Source organism: Lycorma delicatula, chromosome 3 (assembly GCF_047948215.1).
Source record: "Lycorma delicatula isolate Av1 chromosome 3, ASM4794821v1, whole genome shotgun sequence".
Classification (NCBI taxonomy): domain Eukaryota; kingdom Metazoa; phylum Arthropoda; class Insecta; order Hemiptera; family Fulgoridae; genus Lycorma; species Lycorma delicatula.
Window position 1 is genome coordinate 41,191,525 of NC_134457.1, and position 21,303 is coordinate 41,212,827.

General features: G+C 28.5%; 1 protein-coding gene across 1 annotated transcript in view; it reads right to left on the minus strand.

The window, feature by feature from the left end:
• Positions 1-339: 339 nt before the first annotated feature.
• The window catches only part of LOC142321533 (GTP-binding protein RAD-like), a 110,062-nt gene continuing 89,098 nt past the window's right edge, over positions 340-21,303 (minus strand). The window contains 3 exon segments of the mRNA XM_075359695.1: positions 340-754; positions 757-801; positions 5,219-5,408. Of these exon segments, the coding sequence (XP_075215810.1) occupies positions 546-754; positions 757-801; positions 5,219-5,408 (444 nt within the window). The 3' untranslated portion in view covers positions 340-545.

A 21,303-nucleotide genomic window follows, 5' to 3' on the forward strand; every position in this document is an offset into this window, starting at 1 on the left:
ATCAAACATAGAATTAATTAGTGATATGTCATTTTTGTGACTGTAAGAACAATTTTATACAATTTAATTTTTTTAAATTTCTATTTATTTCTTATACATAATTAAAGGAAAAAGAAAACATTTTTCATGATTTACAACATAAAATCTATAATCGTCAAAACAAATGAAAAGGTTTATCATATAAAACAATATTTGATATGAAGTAAAATATAAAAATACCAAATTTACTAGTATAATATAAGATTATTTGTTTTAATTCCAAACCAAAACCAATTTAATCTCATCTTATAAGTAGATTTCTGTTAAACATTATGTTATGTTTTTTAATGACATTATATGTATAAAATTGCTAAGATGAAAACAATTTCTAAGTGATACTTTGTACCTATAAAAAAAAGAACATATAATACATATTTATACTTCACACTTATATTTAATAATGATTAATATTTTTTTATTATTACAAATATCTACCATACATAATAAAAAAAAAATTATGACTAGAAAGAAACAAAAACTGCATTTTTTATTTTATTTTTAGGCTGTTACAGAACATGTAAATTTTCACAGTTTTTAAATTTTGAATCTTCTTTACCAAAAATCCATGTAAACATTTGGCGTGCTTTCATACTTGCTCGAACCATGCCACGATTTTTATACCAATGTGAACTAGTATCTTTATCCCCTTGTTCTCGTTTTAGGCGTATCTGGTTAAGTATACCTACGAGAAGTTCATCAACATTGTGGTTGATGATATTTCTATGAATTTTGCACGGTATGTGCATGCAAGGCATTTACCATCTGTAATAAAAAAAACAAATTTTTTGCATGACATTCCAAAAAACACACAAAAAAAACAGAATATCTATTTTTTAGATTTGGGGTATATATTTTAAGAAAAACTTATCTAAAGATATTCGTATATAGGTTAAGCTTAACAAATTTGCTTAAGTAAAGCTTTCTCTAAAATACCTCTGAAAAAAATAAATATTAATTTTTTTGTGTTATCCTCCAACCCTTTATAAAATTTGAAATAAAATTAATAATATCAGTCCATTATAGATATTTGTAAAAAAATTTTAAGAAAATTGGCTTGGTCAATCTCAAGATATATGGCCAAAAGTAGTGCAACAAACATATGTATGTATATTTAACTTAGCAAATCAATTTTTTTCTTGTTATTGTATTTGTCCATATTCCCCTCTGTACTAATTATGTCAAATATAAAACTATAACCTTCTAGAGTACAGAATTCAATAATGTTTCTTACCTTATGCTTATTGTTATTTAAAAAAAGTGCTTTTGAGGGTTTCCTTCATCATCAGTTAATAAAAAACTTTTTCTTTTTAAAAATCACACATTAAACTTAAAACATTCAAATTGTAAACATACAAAAATATATAGTCATAAAACTTGTGTGTCCAGTCACACACATACAGTACTATACTGAAATTATTTGAATTATTTAATTTATATAAATGTGCTGCTATCTAAGGTGGTTTAGATAAGAAAGTCATTATCAAATTCTGTATGTACATTAATCAAATTAAACTTTTGCCTATACTTGTAAATATAATATTTGTTTAATTATTTAATTTATTATTATTATTATCACATCCTTTTACAATTTCTATTATATTTAAATTTGTATCCAGATTGGTGATTGAATGCTTATTGATTATTAAGTGGTCTGCAAGATTTGAGAAGTCTAACTTGTTGTTTTTACAAGATCTAAAATGTTCTGCAAACCTTGCCCTAAATGATCTACTAGTTTTACATATATGTATATATTTTCATAAGTTGATTACATACATACGTAATTTGCACATACACGTGAAGATTTGCAAAAAAACCTAGTACTTCATTCTTGACATGATCACAATACTTCCCCCCCCTTTAATGTAGCTATTCTACCTATAATTGCTGGGAAAGTAATATCAAAGACCAGTCACAAAAAAAATTAATGCTTTGTAGCTGCAGAAAATAGAATCATACAAAAATTGCTTTAAGAAAAAAAATAAATAGTTGGGTGGTTCAAATGCAAAATAAAAATGAACATTTTATTTTTTTCTATGATATATTAAAAGATTAAATTACTCAGACTCTCAGATAAGTATAAACTTACAAATTTGACTGACCAATGATACAATTAAACACAAGCATTATAATAAACCCATTATAAAATCTCCCTTGAATAAAAGTGCCAAGCCTTGTGAAATTTTTTATTAGATTTCTAATGTAGGCTGAGAATGAATTTTTGTAGACTAAAGTCATGATTGAGCAAAATCATTTTATGAAAGCAGAGCATATGGAAAATCAACATTATCCTTGGCAACCAATTACTTTTTTTAAAAGTCATTGGTTTTTTAAAAACTTGTGATCTATATGGACCAGTTGTAAAATAACAAATGTCATTACCTGAAGTTAGTAATTAATGTTTGAGAATTGAGCAATAGTTATAACTGAGAATAATACATGTGTTCTTGCTTTCTTTCACCAGACAACAAACATTTATTACCTGTGACAATTACTTCCTTATTTTGAAAGAGGAGATGACCTAATCTTTGAACTCTATTCTAAATTTGATGAGATTTGGATCCACCATTTTTACAGGGATCCTGATTTTTTAAATTGATTTTTATCAATTGTCATCTAAACACACAATCACCTCCTTCTCCAAGAAAGTAAAATTATTTCTTCACTAGGGTAGATCATAACTTCCCATTACCTGGGATTCAAAGGACATTTATTTATTTAAATTTTCTTGCTACAGATGAAGAATAAGTGAAGGTTCAGTTTTGTACTTGTAAGTCATGCTTGTCCTTTTTACTTATTAATTAACAATAACTACCTGTTAATTGAAACTATATCTTCTTCCTTGTTTATCAAGCAGCTCTGACTTTATTTCATTCAATTGTCACTTATTTAGATCACTGAAGAAATTTTTGGAGAAAAAAATATTCAAACACTAATTACAAGAATATTGAAGGTGTTTCAGGTGGTTTGAGAAGCAATGAAAAGATTTCTTTAAGATTGGAATTAAGAAACTTCCACAAGGCAGTTTAGTTAGTTGATTGTATAGAGATTTTGATTTAGCTTTTATTAAAATTTAATTAAGTACTTATTTATATTCTGAACCATGCTCATACCTTCAAAAAAATTATTGTACATAACGTAGTATAAAAAATGATAATTTATCAGATAGCTGCTCCCTATTGGAGCTTGATTAATCTAATCTGATGACTCTGCAGTGTGTTTCCTTCGAATAAAATTAATTATTCTGTGATAAATGCTGAACTTTTAAAATAATACATCTCTTATCATTCACACTTATTCGTATATTTCCAGACAAACTAATTGTCATTTAATAACAAAATTTAACAAGTTATTTCTCTTTCAAGAAATTACTAAATTTTTATGATATTTAATCACCTAATTCAATGCATTTATATACTTGTACAACATAGATATAAAATGTAATAATATGAGTATATTATGAAACTTTTATTAATTTATGTTTTGGGTAACTTTTATGGTATTACACAGAACAACACTCAGATTTTAGTGAATGACTTAAATATCTAAACTGGCAGTAAATGGGATAATAGATAGTAATTAATCATATTTTATAACTGTCAGTTACACCTAACAAGCACGACTATTTATCATTAAGGAATACTTTTCTATTTAATAATTAGTCATTTAGTTTTATTTTAGAAAGGATTCCAGTTGCAGTGCTAAAGTTAATTCTTTTGTCATAAAACTAAAATAAATATAGTGCCTTTTTCTAGTACAGTTTGCTAATAATCAGAAATAACTCTCATCCATATATAAATCTTGATGCATATTGTCTTGATGTAACATTAATTATAGATGTTAATTTATAATGCAAAATTTAAATTTAGAACACCTACATAATAAAGGAGTTAAAGAATTAATTTATTTATATAATTATAAGAAAAATTAATTAAGATAAATTAATTCTTTTATAGAAAAACTAACAAAAAATTTGAATTAAATTAAGTAATATTTATTTTCTTACTCTGATGAAATTCATTTTATACAGGAGTTTATTACCAAAAATAAATAAAGTATAATAATATATTCTTGTACCTTTATTTAAATAAGAATACAAAAAGGTACTGAATAGTTCTTAGCCTTTTGGTTCTCTAAAATAAACATAATTTTGTCACTGCAGCTTATAACTAAGACTAAACAATAGTCCTTACAGATATAGCACTCAGATTTTCCATAGCAATAGAAAATGAGGAGCCAAAAATTAGTTGGAAAGGTCATGATGAATAGTATTTTGTGGGTGCAGAATTTTAGAAACATAATATTTTTAGAAAATATTTTGATGATTGACTTTCTTAAGAACAGTCAACTAATTTAAAGCACTACTCTAACAAGCAGTAACAACTGCAGAAGATACTAAAAAGCTGTGAATTTCCATTTTATTTACATTTTTCAGGTATGACATATCTTTAAAATGTAGTTTTATGTAGCTGTAAGTATTGCTCATTTGTAAGTCCATATATTTTGAAGCTGTAAAGATCTTGACTTAACAAGGAAACATTTCTTGAATATATTTATCAAGGAATAACTCTAAAATAACCTAATTTAGTACTGCTAAAATTCTGGACAAGAGAACCTTTTCTTGTCCTTTTCTTGAAAATTTTATAAAAAATGAGTATAGAAATCTTAAGAGAATAAAGATTATGTTATTATTGCTACAAAATATTTTCTTCATTAATTAATAAGTATGGTCTGACATTTTCCTATTTCAATGAGACACATTTTGAGGAATATGATAATGAATTAAAATGTAAGAGACTTATTTTTCAAAGAGCACAGTGGACTGCTAGAGTAATAACTAATTCTGATTGTTTTATAATGTTATTTTTCTTGTCCATTTATTTGTTATTATATATATACATAGCATAATTGTAATAAAAAGTAAAATTAAATGTAAATTATTTATTATATAAAACCGTAAATAAAACGACAGAAGGAACCCTACTTTTATTATAATGGGAGCAAGTTTCTCTGGTTGCTCTGATACTCTCAAAATGTTTGTACTAATAAATACCAATAAATGCAAGTTTATATATTTTTTGTTGAAGTCAACGGAAATAAATATAAACTAGAACCTTTACATAAATTTCAATTATGAAATTTTTACAATGGAAAAATGTAATTATAAACTTATTAATATTACCTTGTGAGGATACAGCTCTGCTACGAACTAGATCAACCTTATTAGCTACAAGAATGGCAGGGCGAGACCTTAGCATTTTATTATCTTGTAGTCGATTTAATTCAACCTCTGCTCTCTGAAAACTTGCTTTATCAATTACGGAATACATTATAACATATGCATCAGCAACAATGTTTGTATCCAGTTCACCCTGCAAAATAAGAAAGAAAATTAATTTTTCTAATAATTACCATTTTCAGATTTTAAACAAAATTAATATTTAAAAATTCCTGTACTATAAAATATAACCTAATTAAAAAAAAATTATAGTTTAAAATACTGTACCAACCATCTAATGTGAAATTCAACATGAGACAGTAGCTTAAGGAAAGATTTCCATACCGATACCTTTCAGGCATATAGTAAGTGGGTGTCCTACACTGATGTGACTTTTATTGATGATTATTGAATAATAATTTTATTGATGCGGTAGAATTTTATTAATGGAATGTATTAATGAAGATGTCATGGATAGTAGAGTCTGATGGTTGGGCAGTGAGAAACAGCTCTCAAGTTGTTTATAAAATTCAAAGTAAATAAATAGACAAAGTAACTAAGAGACAGGTAAAGTAAATAAAATTCTGTACATATTTAAGTAAAATAAAAGTTTCCATTCCATGTAAGTTTTTCATTTTATCTGATGAAAGTTGCATCAATGAAATGTTGTAGGTGGCTTGAGTGAGATAAAAGTCCATCATTCTGAAGAATACAAGCATTTACACCAGGATTATTGTGAAAGATTTGGGGTGAAGTGGATTCCCGCTGTTTTATTCATTGAACTAAATGTACTACCTGACATCAGCACTCCAAGCAATCAAGTGAAATTTATGTTTCATCAAACTGTTTAAGTACTTGTTCTGAGTGTCATTACTGTCGGATATTATTTATAAGATATCACCTACTGCATTAACCAAATCTCCAAAATGTTAGTTATACTAATTCCATCATATAAAAATTGTACTTCAAATCATAAAAATAGAGCTATATTAAATATTACTTTAACATGTATTTTATCTTAATATTTATTTATTATGATTTTCTTCCTCAGAATAGGTTGTATGACTGTTTAAACTCAGCAGTTCTAAATGGCTGAGTTCTAAATAACCTATTCAAGTCAGTTAAAACTAGTTACTCTTTTGTATAGTTTGTAATATGACTTGAACCAGTTCCCACAAAACCACCGAAAAACTATCACAATATGTGATTGAATTGCAGTCTTGTACTTACCACTCACCTAACTGATACTGTGTAAGTGGTATAATTATTAGTTACCCTTATAATAATAAGTTTTAGGAAATACCATTTGTATGTTTACAAGTAAACCTTACATAAATATTATTCTTTTAAAATTCCAAAGAGATAAAGTAGTAGTTATACCATAATAACAAATAGGACTATTTTGTTTATTGTAAGTAAAAATTAAGATCTATCAGTACATGTTAAGCATAGTTAGTTATATTTTGTAAAAGTTGTGAAACTTTATTTTTTTAAATTTGTTGCTGAAAATAGAACGCTAAGTAATTAAAGATTTTAAGCCACTATGAAGCTGAATAGAAATAATAAGTGATGAAAAAGTTTACATTTTAAAACTACAATAAAGTTTAATGACATCCTTTTCATTTGTTGTAAATATATGTTTACATGTGTTGTTCCAACATTTAAAATAAAATCTAAAAAGAAAAAGTTGTGTAACGATGATATAAAAACAAATTATTTAATAATATTTTTATTATTATAGTTTATAATAATTATGTATTGTTTCAATTAAATTGAACTGTACAAAGATTATTTGTCAATATAAAAATTTAAGTATTTTTTTACTTCTAATAGTAACTCAATTCCATTTATTTTATTCATTAATACTATTTTTTAACAGTAAAGCGCTTCATCTAATTTTATTCAGATTTTTTCCTCATCTAATACTAATTATAACTGTATGTTGAGATAGCATACTGCTTTGAATTTCATCAGTTTAATAAAATTACTATTATTATTATTTCTTTACTAATGCATAGCAATTGCATTATTAAGAGGGCGTTGCTAGCACACGCTCTGGCAAGTATGACAACTTGACAGAAAGATGGTGCCACTACCTCTATAATCTTTAAAATAGGGTTTTTTGACACCTTCTGTACCATGAAATTTATAAATAAGAATGATGAGTTTATGAATGATTGTGTTTAGGTATCCTGAATAAAAATGTAATCTTATGTGCAAAACAGTTTTTCAATTGGCATTCTTGCTTTTTTATTGGAACGATTTAAGTTCCACAATAACTATTATAAAAGTATTCAGACATCAGACGTGGTTCAACTGAAATTAGCTGATACTGATCAGTCAAGAACATGAAATTTTTGACCCTCAAAACTTTATACATAGGCATATGTATATAAAACACATCCCGTCAAGTATTTTTTCATATTTATTTATTATTATTTAATATTTATTAATATTTATTTTGACACTGTTCATGCATACAAACATACTTTTTCAAACAGAAATGAATGTGAATTTATTTTCAAAATTACTGATAATTCTTTTTTTTACAAAAAAGATTATTTAGGAGCAATAAATTAGGACCATAAGGCATTTATTTAGGACCATAAAGTCATTTATGGTCCTCACTACATGGAACTCTATGGACAATTCCATCTTTAACTCAATGCAAAATATGAAGTAAAAACACATTCTGTCAAGCTTAAACTTTCATTCAATCATTTTCCTGCTACATGAAGTTTCTTTTATACTTCAATATAAGACTTTTTTTTTACATAAAACTCTATGCCTATACATATCTATGTTGAGGTAATGTTTTGAATCTAATTTTTCTCCCATTTATAATTTATGTTGCTAAATGAAAAAAAAAAACAATCTAACAACATAATATAATACAGAAACTTAACATGTCCAAGCAGTCCAATTATCTCCAGATAAGAGTATAACTTACTCTGAAATCTCTTCTGGCAGCCCAGTCAAGTATGATCAAAGTCCCATGTGTTCTTGATTGAAAATAGTAATGATATGGATTACTTGAATGATTCTACTTTTTCTATACGGATCCCATTTTAATGAGACATATTATTTTTATCCTACAATGAATTCTACAGGATGAATTCAGTAAGATACGGGATAAGATATTGGGCAAACTGGAAGAAAGTTAAAATTAAGATTTAACAAACATATGAGAGAGCCTGTATAAGTATGGAAAATAGGAAAATTATACAATATATGTAATAAAAGAAGAACATACCCCATTGAAAACGGAAGGCTCAATGAAACTGATTCACAATAGTGTAAAAGAAAAAAGATTTAATATTTTAGAAAATTTAGAAATTTTTTAATCAAGAAGTAATGGAAAATGATTATAAATGAACTGATTAATAATACTGGGGAACAATAAAGAATTTTTTTGGCTCAGGATTCCATTTGCCTTGATACCTCTTTTCCATAGCTGAAATCTCCTGATGAAAGTGTTTCCCGTGCTCATCACTCACTGTGCCAAGATTTTGTAGGAAGAAATCTAGGTCCAAATGCAGAAAGTGTACTTTTAAGGACATATTACAACCCAAATTTTTATAAGATGTTATAAGATTGTTGACAATATCACTGCAATTTTCTGCCTTTTGATTTACCAAAAAACTCTGAGGAATATTTTTGAATGCTTGCCAAGCACCTTTCTCCAATGGATTCAATAGTTCCTCAAACTTTTCATCATGCATTAGGTGTTTGTATTTGTGGACCCACAAATATTCCTTCTTTAATTTTTGCATCACTAATTTTAGGAAACTTCTGTTTTAAGTACATGAAACCAGACTATTGTCCATGGTATTGACAAAATTCTTCATTAATCCTGGTTTGATATGTAATGGAGGTAGATAAACATTTTTAGGATTACACAATGGCTCATGTTTCACATTTTCTGTTCAGGAATGAGTGATTTGCGTTTAGGCCATTCTTTTCTAATGAAATGGTTTTTTCTGTCCCTACTATCTCATTCACACAAAAAACAACAGTACTTTTTGTAACCAAGCTGCAGACCAAGAATAAGTGCAATTACCTACAAATCACTACAAATATTCCATTCATACATTGCATATTGAAGCTTTTCCAATATAAATTAAAAATTTTCATATGTTTCTTTCATACTAGCAGAGTGAGCCACAGGTACTGATGGGAATTTATTGCCATTATGCAGAAGCACAACTTTTAAACTAACTTTAGAGGAATCAATGAACAAGCACAATTCTATTGGGTTATGTTCATTACAGTGTCCCAATAAGACAAGAAAAGTCATTACAAAACAATAAGCGATATTCTTCAGAAAAATAATCTTTAAATTCAGAATTACGATTACGATAAGTATATATCTTTGCATTCTTTTGAAGAAGATTCCATACTTTTAGCTGGGAAGGAAGCATTTCAGACTTTTTTAGATAACTTTAAATCTCGTATGAGATCATTAAGATTTTCTTGAGTCAGTAAATGAGGATCAGATGCTGTGTTCAAAAGTTGTATCACCAGAATCTGTTTCTTTTTCTTCCTTACTTCCATCAGACTCTTGAGCTCTCTTCATCTAATGTCACATGTTCTGGAGGCTTTGGTGTGGGCAATTTTTCGCAGTGTGGAACTGGCCTCATTGCAGATTGCAAGTTAGGGTACACCACTGTATGTTTTGATCTAATGTTTGTTAAGCAGAAATAACAGTCAGAAGAATGAGCTTTGGGATCCCTCCAAATCATAGGTGTAGCAAATAGCATGTGGCATGTGTCATTTTTCCATGCAGTGGGTGGGACCCTTGCCCTTGTTTGACCCCTTTCTTTACACGCAAAATAAAGTTATAACACTTTTTTACTAATGGAGTAAGGTTTCACCTTTGGGACTTGAGCATCACTTCACCACATACATAAAAAAAAATTGTTAGGATGATTTAAACAAACTCTAGGCATTTTGTAACTAATTACTACTTAAAAGAAAGAAATAAAGTTGTAAATATGTAATACACAGTAATCCAGTCACACAAAGCACTCACAATTATGTGTTTACTGGTTCACTAGTATTGTGATACTAGCCAGTTGTGAGCAACTGGCATCAATCTGATGAATTTGTGCTTCACTAGATCACATTTGTACATGTCTATACACGTCTGAACCTGCACAACAGTACCAACGCTACCCTTTAAGTTTACAATACTCTAGGAGCTTTTACTTGACAATGGACGAACAAAAATTTAAAAATATTTAAAAAAAATTAAAATAACAATAAGCTGTAGGTGATGGAGAATTTCCGAATACAAATTTGAAAGAGGATAAAAAAGTGCATTAAGTACACCTATTGGTACTCATGAGACTAAAATCATATGACCAGTGTAATCAAGTGGATGCTTTATTTAAGAATCTTAATTTGCTCAAAACAGGAAATAGATAATTACAAAATAAATAGATGGAGTGTAACTGATAGAGAACAAACAACAGTAAGAAAGATTAACCAGATATATATGATTTCACTAGGGTAAAAGACATGAACTAATGTTGTATAAAGTCTTACAAAGTAGAACTGTCAGTACAGCAAGTTTTGAAAATAGATTGGTAAATGTGTATGTGCATGTATGTGTGTGTGTGTATATAAGAGTGTATATATGTGTGCATGTGTAAGTGTCTGTGTAGATGTGTACATGTGTATGTGCTTATGTGTGTATGTATATGTATGCGTGCGCATGTAAATGTGTGACTGATGATGATCACAAGAGTTACACTAAATTTATGGAAGTGTAAAAAATTGCTGTGAACATTCATACACTTGTACAAGCATGAGACAGATCTTATGTTTTTTTGTTCTGTTACTGCAGTTATTGCTGGGAAATCCTGCCAACATCTACTGAATTGTTTCCTGTTTCCTGCGGTATAGCAATAAATTTTGACTAAGGTACAAAGGATATACATATTAGATATCGCTTTGATTAGGGGTGGTTGAAATATGACTGGGTATGCTCCCTATAGAGGGAGGGAAATACCCACTATAGGTATATCTACCAACTATCACTTTCCCACCAAGCACTTTATAAATAGTCTAATAATTATTCTTATATATATATATATATATATTACTACTCAGATCTTTTTTTTATGTAGCTTATCAAACTGAATTTGCTGGTGTTTAAAATCTTTTAAAATAATCTTTTCTTACCTAAGGAACTATTATTTGAAATATGCGTCAAAACCATTGCAAAAAAAAAGTCTAAATTGGTCAAGAATAATTAAAAACTAATGAGGCAATTAAATGATTATAGCATACTTTTAAATTTGTTTTATTTGCTTATTTCTCACATGTGTAATGAATGGTAAGTAATTACATTAAAAAGTATTATAATGTTTCAAATAATTTCCTTTCTTTAATTTTTCTTTAGTTAAAGAAAAAAAGACAGTAATGAAATGAAATTATGTTGGTTAGCTGAAAAATGATTTTGTAATAAAATAAAATCCCCTTTAATATCTTCCGTGATATATTGTAACAAAATTCATAATCTGTTATAAACTTGATTGGCCAAAGTTTGATGAAACTTTATAATTGATTGCAGTTTCATAAAATTGATAAAAACTGTTTGTTATAAACACACCTTAATTTAAACAAGTCAATTTTATTAAAACTTATTCATTGACATAAGATAAAATTGCACAGAAATTTATCAAACATTATAAATTAAGCTGTTATATATTTCTAGCTGAATTAATTAGCATTCCTTTAGATGAAAGTTCTTATGTATTATCAAAAAAAGGAAAACATTTAAGAAGTTTCATACAAAGATTGTTTGCAATATAATTTATTTTAATGTTTTTATTGTGCAAAATAAGTTTTTGATGAATAAACAACCAAAATAATATAAAAATTGTTAACAAATGACTCCCATACTAAAAAAATTCCTATTTTTTATTTTTTTTTTGAAATCTCATTTTATCATTATGAGAAAAAAACAGTTTCATTATATAAAGATCATATTTTTTTCGGACACTTTCATTTTACAAACTCTATGGTCTTTAATTTTTGTCATACTATTTTCGGGAAGAGCTTATTAAGATGAACTAAGTTAGTAGATATCTCCAAAATAATATATTTGCAAGAAAAGAGTGAAGCTAACTTTGGACATTTTAATTTAAGACCTAAATTTTATTCCAGTCAAGGTTAATAGTAGATTTTAATTTTATTAAAATTAGTTGGAACAGTCTTGTGTTCTGTATTTTATTTTAAGAGCGATTAGAAGGGCAGTAGCATAGATTAAGAAAGAAAATTACGTAAAACATGAGTTTCATCATTTTAATATGTTCCACTAAAATAACAGAACTGATTACTATTATTAAATATTACAGACCAATTGATGGTGCATAACTGATTTCAATACTGAATACAATGTTTCCATATTACTTAACAAAAGAGATAAAATAAATCAAAGAACAAACATAAAAAAATTAATACAGCTTTTTAATGAATAAAAATCTTATGCTAGACTAAAATTTTGAATGTGTACTAATTTAAAAACCAGAAAGTCGTATGGTTTAAAAAACTGAATTTTGGCGAGAATAATGGATAAAGATTAATTATTGGCCAATTAATATGATACATACGTACAGTAGATATATATAAATATAGGGAAAATATATATGAAGTAGATATATACAATGGGATATTGCCAGCCCTCCTAAACTCTCTTAATATTAATATAGAACTAAAAAATGGTTCAACCAATTTTAATAAAATTAAAATCTACTATTAATCTTGACTGAAATAAAATTTAGCTCTTAAATTAAAACCTCCAAAGTTAACTTCACTCTTTTCTTGGCAAATATATTACTTTGGAGAAATCTACTAACTCTGAGTTCACCTTAATATCTTCCCCAAAATAGATATGATACAACAAAAAAGACTGTAGGATTTTGTAAAATGAAAGAATCTTTGAAAAACTAATATGGAATCTCCATATAATGAAACTGGGTTTATCTCATCATGATATTTATAGTGAAATATTTCAAAAGAAAAATGAAGTAATTATACTTTTAAACAACTGTAATAGGAATTTTATTTTTTCTATGGGAGTGCTCTGTTAATTTTTATGTTTTGGTGGTTTATTCATGAAAAGCTCATTTTGTATGGTGAAAAAATAAAAATAAATTCTATTGCAAATTTTTTGGAGGAAATTTCTGAATTTTTTCCTGAGGGCTTTGCCTTCAACAGCTTGCTAGTTAAGAGGAAAATTAAAAAAACAAATTATGTAAATATGCGAGTAGAGAGCGAAGTAAAAATATTACTCTTTGAATAAACTTTTGAGACATGAGATAGGTGGCCATATCTCCCAACCCTCTTGACCAATTGTAGCCAAAATTAACAAAACCCATACTCAGAAGTCATTGCACAAAATTTCATAAAAAATAGATTAATTCAGTAAAACAATAAACAATGAAAAAAGGTAAAAAATTGGGCTTGTCACCCACCCCTAAATGAAATTGCCCAAATACGTAACCACAGTAACATATTAATGTATGTAATGGAATCATCTAATTAGTATAAGAATGTGACTTTTAATCCAGAAACATCAAAAAAAGAAAAAAGGGGTTTTCCTCCATCATTTTATAGAGGTTTGAATAAGATGAAACCCTGTTAGAAATAGCTACCTAATTGGTATTAGATTAGATGAAAAGATTTACCTAATCTTATTTACCTACTCTTTGAGTAAAATTTTGATATTCGACACTCTTAAGATCAACATCTCCCTGATCGCTTGTGACCAAAATTGAATGACATGAATGCCTCATATATAAACCATCATGCTAAATTTTATCCAAATCGGTCCATACAATTTGGAAATGTAAAAAAAAACTCCATCCCCAATATTTCAGAGCTAAAATGAAATGCCAAGATCTGGCCAAAATTTGAGCAGATTAGTGAGTGTACCTTCCCTTAAAGTATACTGCCTAACTATACAAAATAATACACATGTAACTACTATAGAGCCGGGAAGGTAAAAATAGAACAATCATTTTGTCATTATTTTTCTGTTATAACTACAGAAGCTGATAGTATTAACAATGCTGATTCGAAATGCATCAAAATGAACATTGTTAATACTGTATTAAAATCAAATATTTACATGTTTAAAAAATAAAAAATCATTTTGTCATTATTTTTCTGTTATAACTACAGAAGCTGATAGTATTAACAATGCTGATTAGGAATTCATCATAATGAACATTGTTAATACTGTATTAAAATCAAATATTTATATGTTTAAAAAATAAAAAATGTGAATTAAAAAACAAAACAAACAGTAAAAATAAAATAGAATGTACAACTGTTTCAAAAGTATTTATTTGTTATAACTATAGAAACTATCACAGCATTGTTAATTCTGGTTATAAATTCACTCATAATCCTGCATAAGCTTTATGAATACATAATCAAATGTTTAAATATTTAAAACGTAAAAAAAAAACAAATAAAAAACCTGAATTTTTTTTACTTTCTGAATTTTTCTTTATTTTGTAGTTAGTATATTTACACTTTTACTTTAATAATATTTAATGTAATTTTTAATAATAGTTAAATGATAAATTCCAAGTAGATAAAAATATTTTGATATTTCCAAGTAAAATCAAAATATTTTTACTCTAATTACTCTAATACTTTATTACTCTAATTTGTGATCTACCTACCTACCTACCTATATGATGTATGTAATTTATCAAAATAAAATATTTATTTAAATATTTAACTACCAAAAATGTAAAAGGAACATTTGTTAATATATTGATACTGTCAGGGTAGAAATGAAATTGACAACTGGAACTTAATCAAGTTACGCAGTGCCAGATTTTTAGATAAAACAACTGATTTGATAATTAAATTCTTTTATACACAAGAAAGAATTAATACTTTTATTGTTGTAAACATAAATTTGGAAACACATCATTACTGAGTGTCGGCTGGCAAAATATTTTTCCCTGATTTCTATGCTTTCGGTAAAATAAAGCCAAATTGTAATTCTTCCAATTACACTCAAATTTAGTGATCTTACGTGAAATCTGTATATAGGAGCTTTCATGAAATAGAGTGAAAGAAGGCAGAAGACTGGGGTCGAAAACACATTGTTTTATGTTGTAGCACAAACTTTGTTAAAAGGGTAATAAACACATAAAAATTTAAAACAAAATTTATAGAGAATTTAATTCTGAGTAAAATGGTATAAATATAGACAACAGAAACTTAACACAAACATAAAAATTTCAGTCTAATAAAACAAATTTTAAGTAGGTATTAAATGAAAAAAAGCTTTACAAAAAACAAATAATTAAATATTATAAAAAATAATCAAAACTTAAAAAAACAAAAAAAAATTATTAGTTATATTTAAAGCTAATTAAAAATTAATTTTATCAAAGTTAGTTTGGAATAATTTATTTCAAAACAAAGTTTTTGTATTGCATTTGAACAGCTATAAACACTTAAAAATAAGTGGATGTAATAACTGCGAATGTCATTATCTAAGAGCACCTAATAAATTTTCCACTGACGAATACGCAGACATAATTTTTGTTTACGGGTTCAACAATGGAAACACACAAGCTGCACAGTGAGAATATCATAAAAAATTCCCAAACAGGGGGATTTCAGGCCAAATAACCTTTGCTAGGTTCTTAATTTCAGTTCCAAGAATTACATTCTGGCTTAATCTTACTGAAGGAGCAGAAATCAGGGCAAAATCTTTCACCGGCCATTACTCACTTACGAAGCGTTTTCAAACCTATGTTTATATGAACATTTTATTTATTTTCATCAGTATAATATGTCCTGAAAGTTAGTGACATTCTTCGTGAATCACTCTGTATAATTATTTTATGAACCAGCAAAATAATATTATATTACTGTTAACAAGCCACTCACAAGTTCTACTAGCAGAGTGTATTATAATATAATTATAATAGTAATACCTATTAAAATATTAATACCAACATTAATAATGTATTTTTTATTTTTAAAAGTTTTTCTATATTTTTTAAATTAAAAAACTTTTTCAATGAACTTTATTATTTACAAATATAAATTATTATTATTATTATACATATATTTATAAATGCTTCCTAATGGTTAATTTAATAGTTACTTTCATTGATCTTAATGAGTGTAGGTAATTTTATTTACTCTGTTGTTATTTAATCTGTCATGCTTCAAAGAAAATGATGAATCCTTGTGGATTTATCATTTCCTATTTTTGTTTTGAATGAAGAAATGTAAGTTGATTAGAAGTGTTAACACGACTGGTTATTACTATTAAATATATCATCAGATGATTCTTTGGATTTCAGTGATTAAAATAATAAAACAGTTAACCATGATTTTAGTGATTACAGAATGAACTTATTTTTAGGGGTTTTTAAAAAGTGGATTGAGAAAAAGGAGTTATTACATTGCGGTCTGCTTGAATTAAAATAAATTCTATTCTCAAAACAATTGTTTTCCGAAAAATATTTTTCTGGTTATTTTCTTAATATTATAGGGGATGTCCCACGAAAATACGGAGAAACTTTCAGAACATGTTCTATTGGTGAAAATAATGAAAAATGTTCATAAAACAAGGTCTGGAAACACTTCGTTTTCGAGTTACGGCTAGCGAAAGATTTCTCCCGGATTTCAGTTCTTCTAAAAAAAAAGCCCTATTGTAATTTTAATAAAAGGAGGCTCAAATTAATGTGTAAAGTTGGCGGTTTCTTATGTGATTTAAGCTGGTAAATGGGATAAAATAGGTCTCAGAGCTGTAATTCCACTAGTTTTTATGATATTCCATGTAAAACACAAAACTCAGTGTTGAAAAACAAGTTTTTTTTTTTTAGGTTTGTCGTACATCCCAACCCCGTAGGGGAAGTGTCACCCGCCTTGTGACGCTTCCGGTCGCCGCCCTCCCCATTCCTACCCTTTATGGGCTTTAACGAGAGTTGCCTTTCGCCTTCTAATTTTTTACATCTCATAGTAATAAGCCAAGCCTTGTTGGGATACGACCGATGTAAATGCCTTGGTAGACATTTGCATCGGTGATTTTTAAACTCGGCTTTTGCCTTCGCTGTAAGCCTCATCAGCACATCTTGAATGTCTTACATCGTTTCCCTCTGAACTAGCTAACCGAGTTAGAAGCACGAACCCCGCGCCTAGTTCTACATTTTACAGAGCCAATTTCGTAAATATCTCATAATAATCGAGGCAATAGAATAATAACATACCACCAAAAAATGTTATTCACGACAACTAACTTTAGACCTAGTTCCTTTAGTGAACTCAACTTTTAGTTCGTACCCCTGACTTAGTTTCATTTGTGGACTCCGGTCTGGTCTACCAGAGAGAGGCGGACAGACCTCCTACTCCCACTCAACTTCATCGCAGAGTCCCGCATGACATTTACTTTCACTACTAACATCGGTGTATCAAGATGATACGCCTCACGGATGCATGGGATCGCCATCCCGCCTGCCAACACGACTACCTCCGGCCAATCAACTGTCCAGGCGGTCTCTAGCCACCCGGGGTCTATTATACCCCTTCAGCCGACCTGCTCGGGCGAGGAAACTGAGGAAGCCAGTCACAATAGTCCATTCTCTGCGAATTTTCCAGTTGACTCGCAGATCAAAGAAGGAATTCACACTCTCGAGCTCCCTAACAACTCTGGTACGTTCAGCTTTGTAGGTTTGTTGTACAACAGCTTTGTTAAATGACTAATAAATAAATGAGGACGATTTAGTAAGAAAACTTGTTTGGAATTTAATTCTTAGAAAATTAATCAACCAATAAAAAGTGAACAAAAACTTTTAAAAAGCGGGTTTTTATTAAAGCAAAACAGACGAAAAATAGACAAAGTCGTATTATTCTTTCTGCACCTAATAAACATTCTTTCAGGTAGATTTCATAAGAAAGCTACCTATTGTAATGGGTACCATGATTCGACTTGCGAAAAATTTCGACATATCTTTGCGCTTCACATTTCCCGGACACCAAAACCACAGTCAGTTCAAAATTTCGGTCGAGTTAGTTAATGAGCAAAATTGGGCCATCGGGGTCTTTTTCGAAAAAAAACGAAATATCGTTATAACTTTCTTATTAAGTAAAATATCGAATTCGTTTAAAGTTCCTACTATTCTTTGGATAAGAGCCTAAAACTTATACAAGTAAAGTTTTTTGACATTACCACATTGGCCCAGGGAGTCGGAAAAATGGGGTTTCAAAGACAAAAAAAATTATATCTCCCTTAATAGGTACAGCATCGAATCAGTTTAAAGTGGTCATTAATTTTCTAAATATTACCTAAAACTTTTGTCTGAAACAATTTTTGATATGACGAACCCTTACCGGCAACGGATGACCAAAATGTTGCTGCAATTGTAAGAGGATGGGGCTTGTCGTATGCTAAACATGTGAAACTTTTTTCACATGCAACCATCGTCATGTTGAGTAAATTTGAAGTTTTTCTTAACTTTAAGGTGGAAATCTTTTTTATTCCGTACTCAGCACCAGAGAAATCTACCACTGCCTTCCGGCGTGCCGAAAGGTTTTTTAAAAACAAAAACGCTAATTACTGAAAATAATTTTAAAAGAAATACAAAATTTGTAAAACAATATTTTTTAGTTGTGTGTTATTCAGTAATTTAAACCGGTAAAACGAAATGATTACGTAATAAACTAAATTTAAATGTACGTTACTTTAGAAATATACTTTAAAAACTATTGTATAGGTCGAAAATACTTACAGATGGTCAACAATGAAAATTGTGACCAAAAGTTTTTATTAGCTCTATTTACATTAATTTTCTCAAAATTAAATTCTCTACAAGTTTTATTACTAAACTTCCGCATTTATTAGTCATTTAACAAAGCTGTTAAAAACGTTTTTCGACACCAAATTTTGTATTTTATGTCGGATATCTTAAAAACAGCTACTGGAGTTATAGTTCTGAGACCTGTTTTATCCTATTACTCAGCTCATATTATAAAAAAACCACCAACATTACTCCTTAATTTGGGTCCTAGAAATTACAGTAGGGCTTCTTTTTATTATTAGAGCTGAAATCCGGGCGAAATCTTTCGCTAGCCGTAACTTGAAAACAAAGCATTTTCAAATCTATGTTTATATGAACTTTTTTCATTATTTTCACCAGTAGAACAGTCCACCAGTAGTCCTGAAAATTTCTTCGTTTCTTCGTGGGACATTCGTGTATATTAAACATCTTTTAAATAATTGTTTATTGTTATTTAAATAAGAATGAATACTATATGTAATTAAATGAAGTATTTTTTAATTTTTTAGTCGCATTAACAGTTAAACTAATTTGCGACTTAACAACGTAATGTAATTCAGGTAATGAACAAACTTAGGCCAACCATTCCTGAGACATGTAGTTAATTGAAACCCAACTACCAAAGAACACCGGTGTTATTTAGTATTCAAATCCCAATAAATGCAACGACCTTTATTAAGATTTGAACCTGAGAACCTTAGATTTCGAAATGAATTGATTTACGGCGATGAGTTTACCACTAGAACAACTCGGTGGGTCAAATGATGTAGTGTTTTAATTCTTTTTTTTTCATTTTACGTGCTTTAGGAACTACAAATCTGAAACTTACATTAAAAAAAAAATCACGTAAAATTTCACAAATTATTAATATACAGTATTTTTTATTAACCATTTGTATTATAATTTTTCTGTTAAAATTTTGATTTACATTGAATTAATCTGCTTTAATTTTAAACTATAAATTATTCTGTAGGTAGTAGTAGCAAATATATGTATTCAGAACAGGGAATCTAGAAAACAGCTTCCTGCCAGCTCATCTCACGAATATGGATTTATGCCTGGGGTAAAATCATTGCCAGTAGTGATGAGAGAGTGTGCTTCAAATACAACAAAAAGGTCTAGAGAATGTAAGCAGCTCTGATGGTGATGGTTTCAAAACATCTTCGTTTAATTTTGAATATCATGATAAGCCTCACTCAAAATATACAAACACACATACACATAGTGATCTGGAGAAGGGGTCAAATATAAATTAGGAACGGCGTACAGATACCTGAACGCATGCGCTTATACACGAATACGAATGCACATTATTTGAAAGTTACCATTCATAAGTGAATATAATCACTAGCTATAGTAAAGATTGATTACTAACATAAATACCAAGAATCCTATCCTAACACAGATTTTGATGAGTAGAAATTGCAATGTAAATTAGAAGCGACGTATACAAATAAACACACACATACACGCGCGCGCGCGCGCGCACATACACACACACACATGTGTGTGATCTTAATGTGAATTCAACAATGATCTTTTATTCAATTTTATGTAATTTGAAATACAGGTAAAAAATAATTAAAAATTTAATCAAATCTAATCTCAATAATACTTAACGTTAAAAACCTAATTATTGTTATTTTCAGATTATTTCAGTTTCGGAAAATCGATGATTATTTTAATATATATATGTATGTGTGTGTGTGTGTGTGTGTGTGTGTGTGTGTGTTAAAAATGTACGTTTATATAAACGTACATATTCTTTTTATAGAATATGTTTATTCTTTTTAACTAGAAAAACTAAACTGTTGTAAAATTCAAATATGGTGTACTCACAATATGGTGTACCTCTTACGAGCTTTGCATGATTAAAATCAGTTCCTGACACGCACGTTAAAAAGCCTGCATTTAGTCTTATACGGTTCTATCAAACAAAATACTGCCCACTGATTTCTGATTATATCACCGTAATCAACTACCCACCTTGAATGAGATCTTTTCTCCCGAATAGTATCATACTTAATGAATGGAGAGCTTGCTGTCGCCTTGAAATGCCGCAGGCTATATTTTTACTACCTGTATTGTCACTGTGAGCCGCAAAACAAGAATTTTTATTTTATTTTTTTGTTTAGCCTTCGAAAGTAACGTAAGGTATTACTTCAGAAGATGAATGAGAAGGGTATGAATGTAAATGAAGTGTAGTATTAAACATCTTAACAT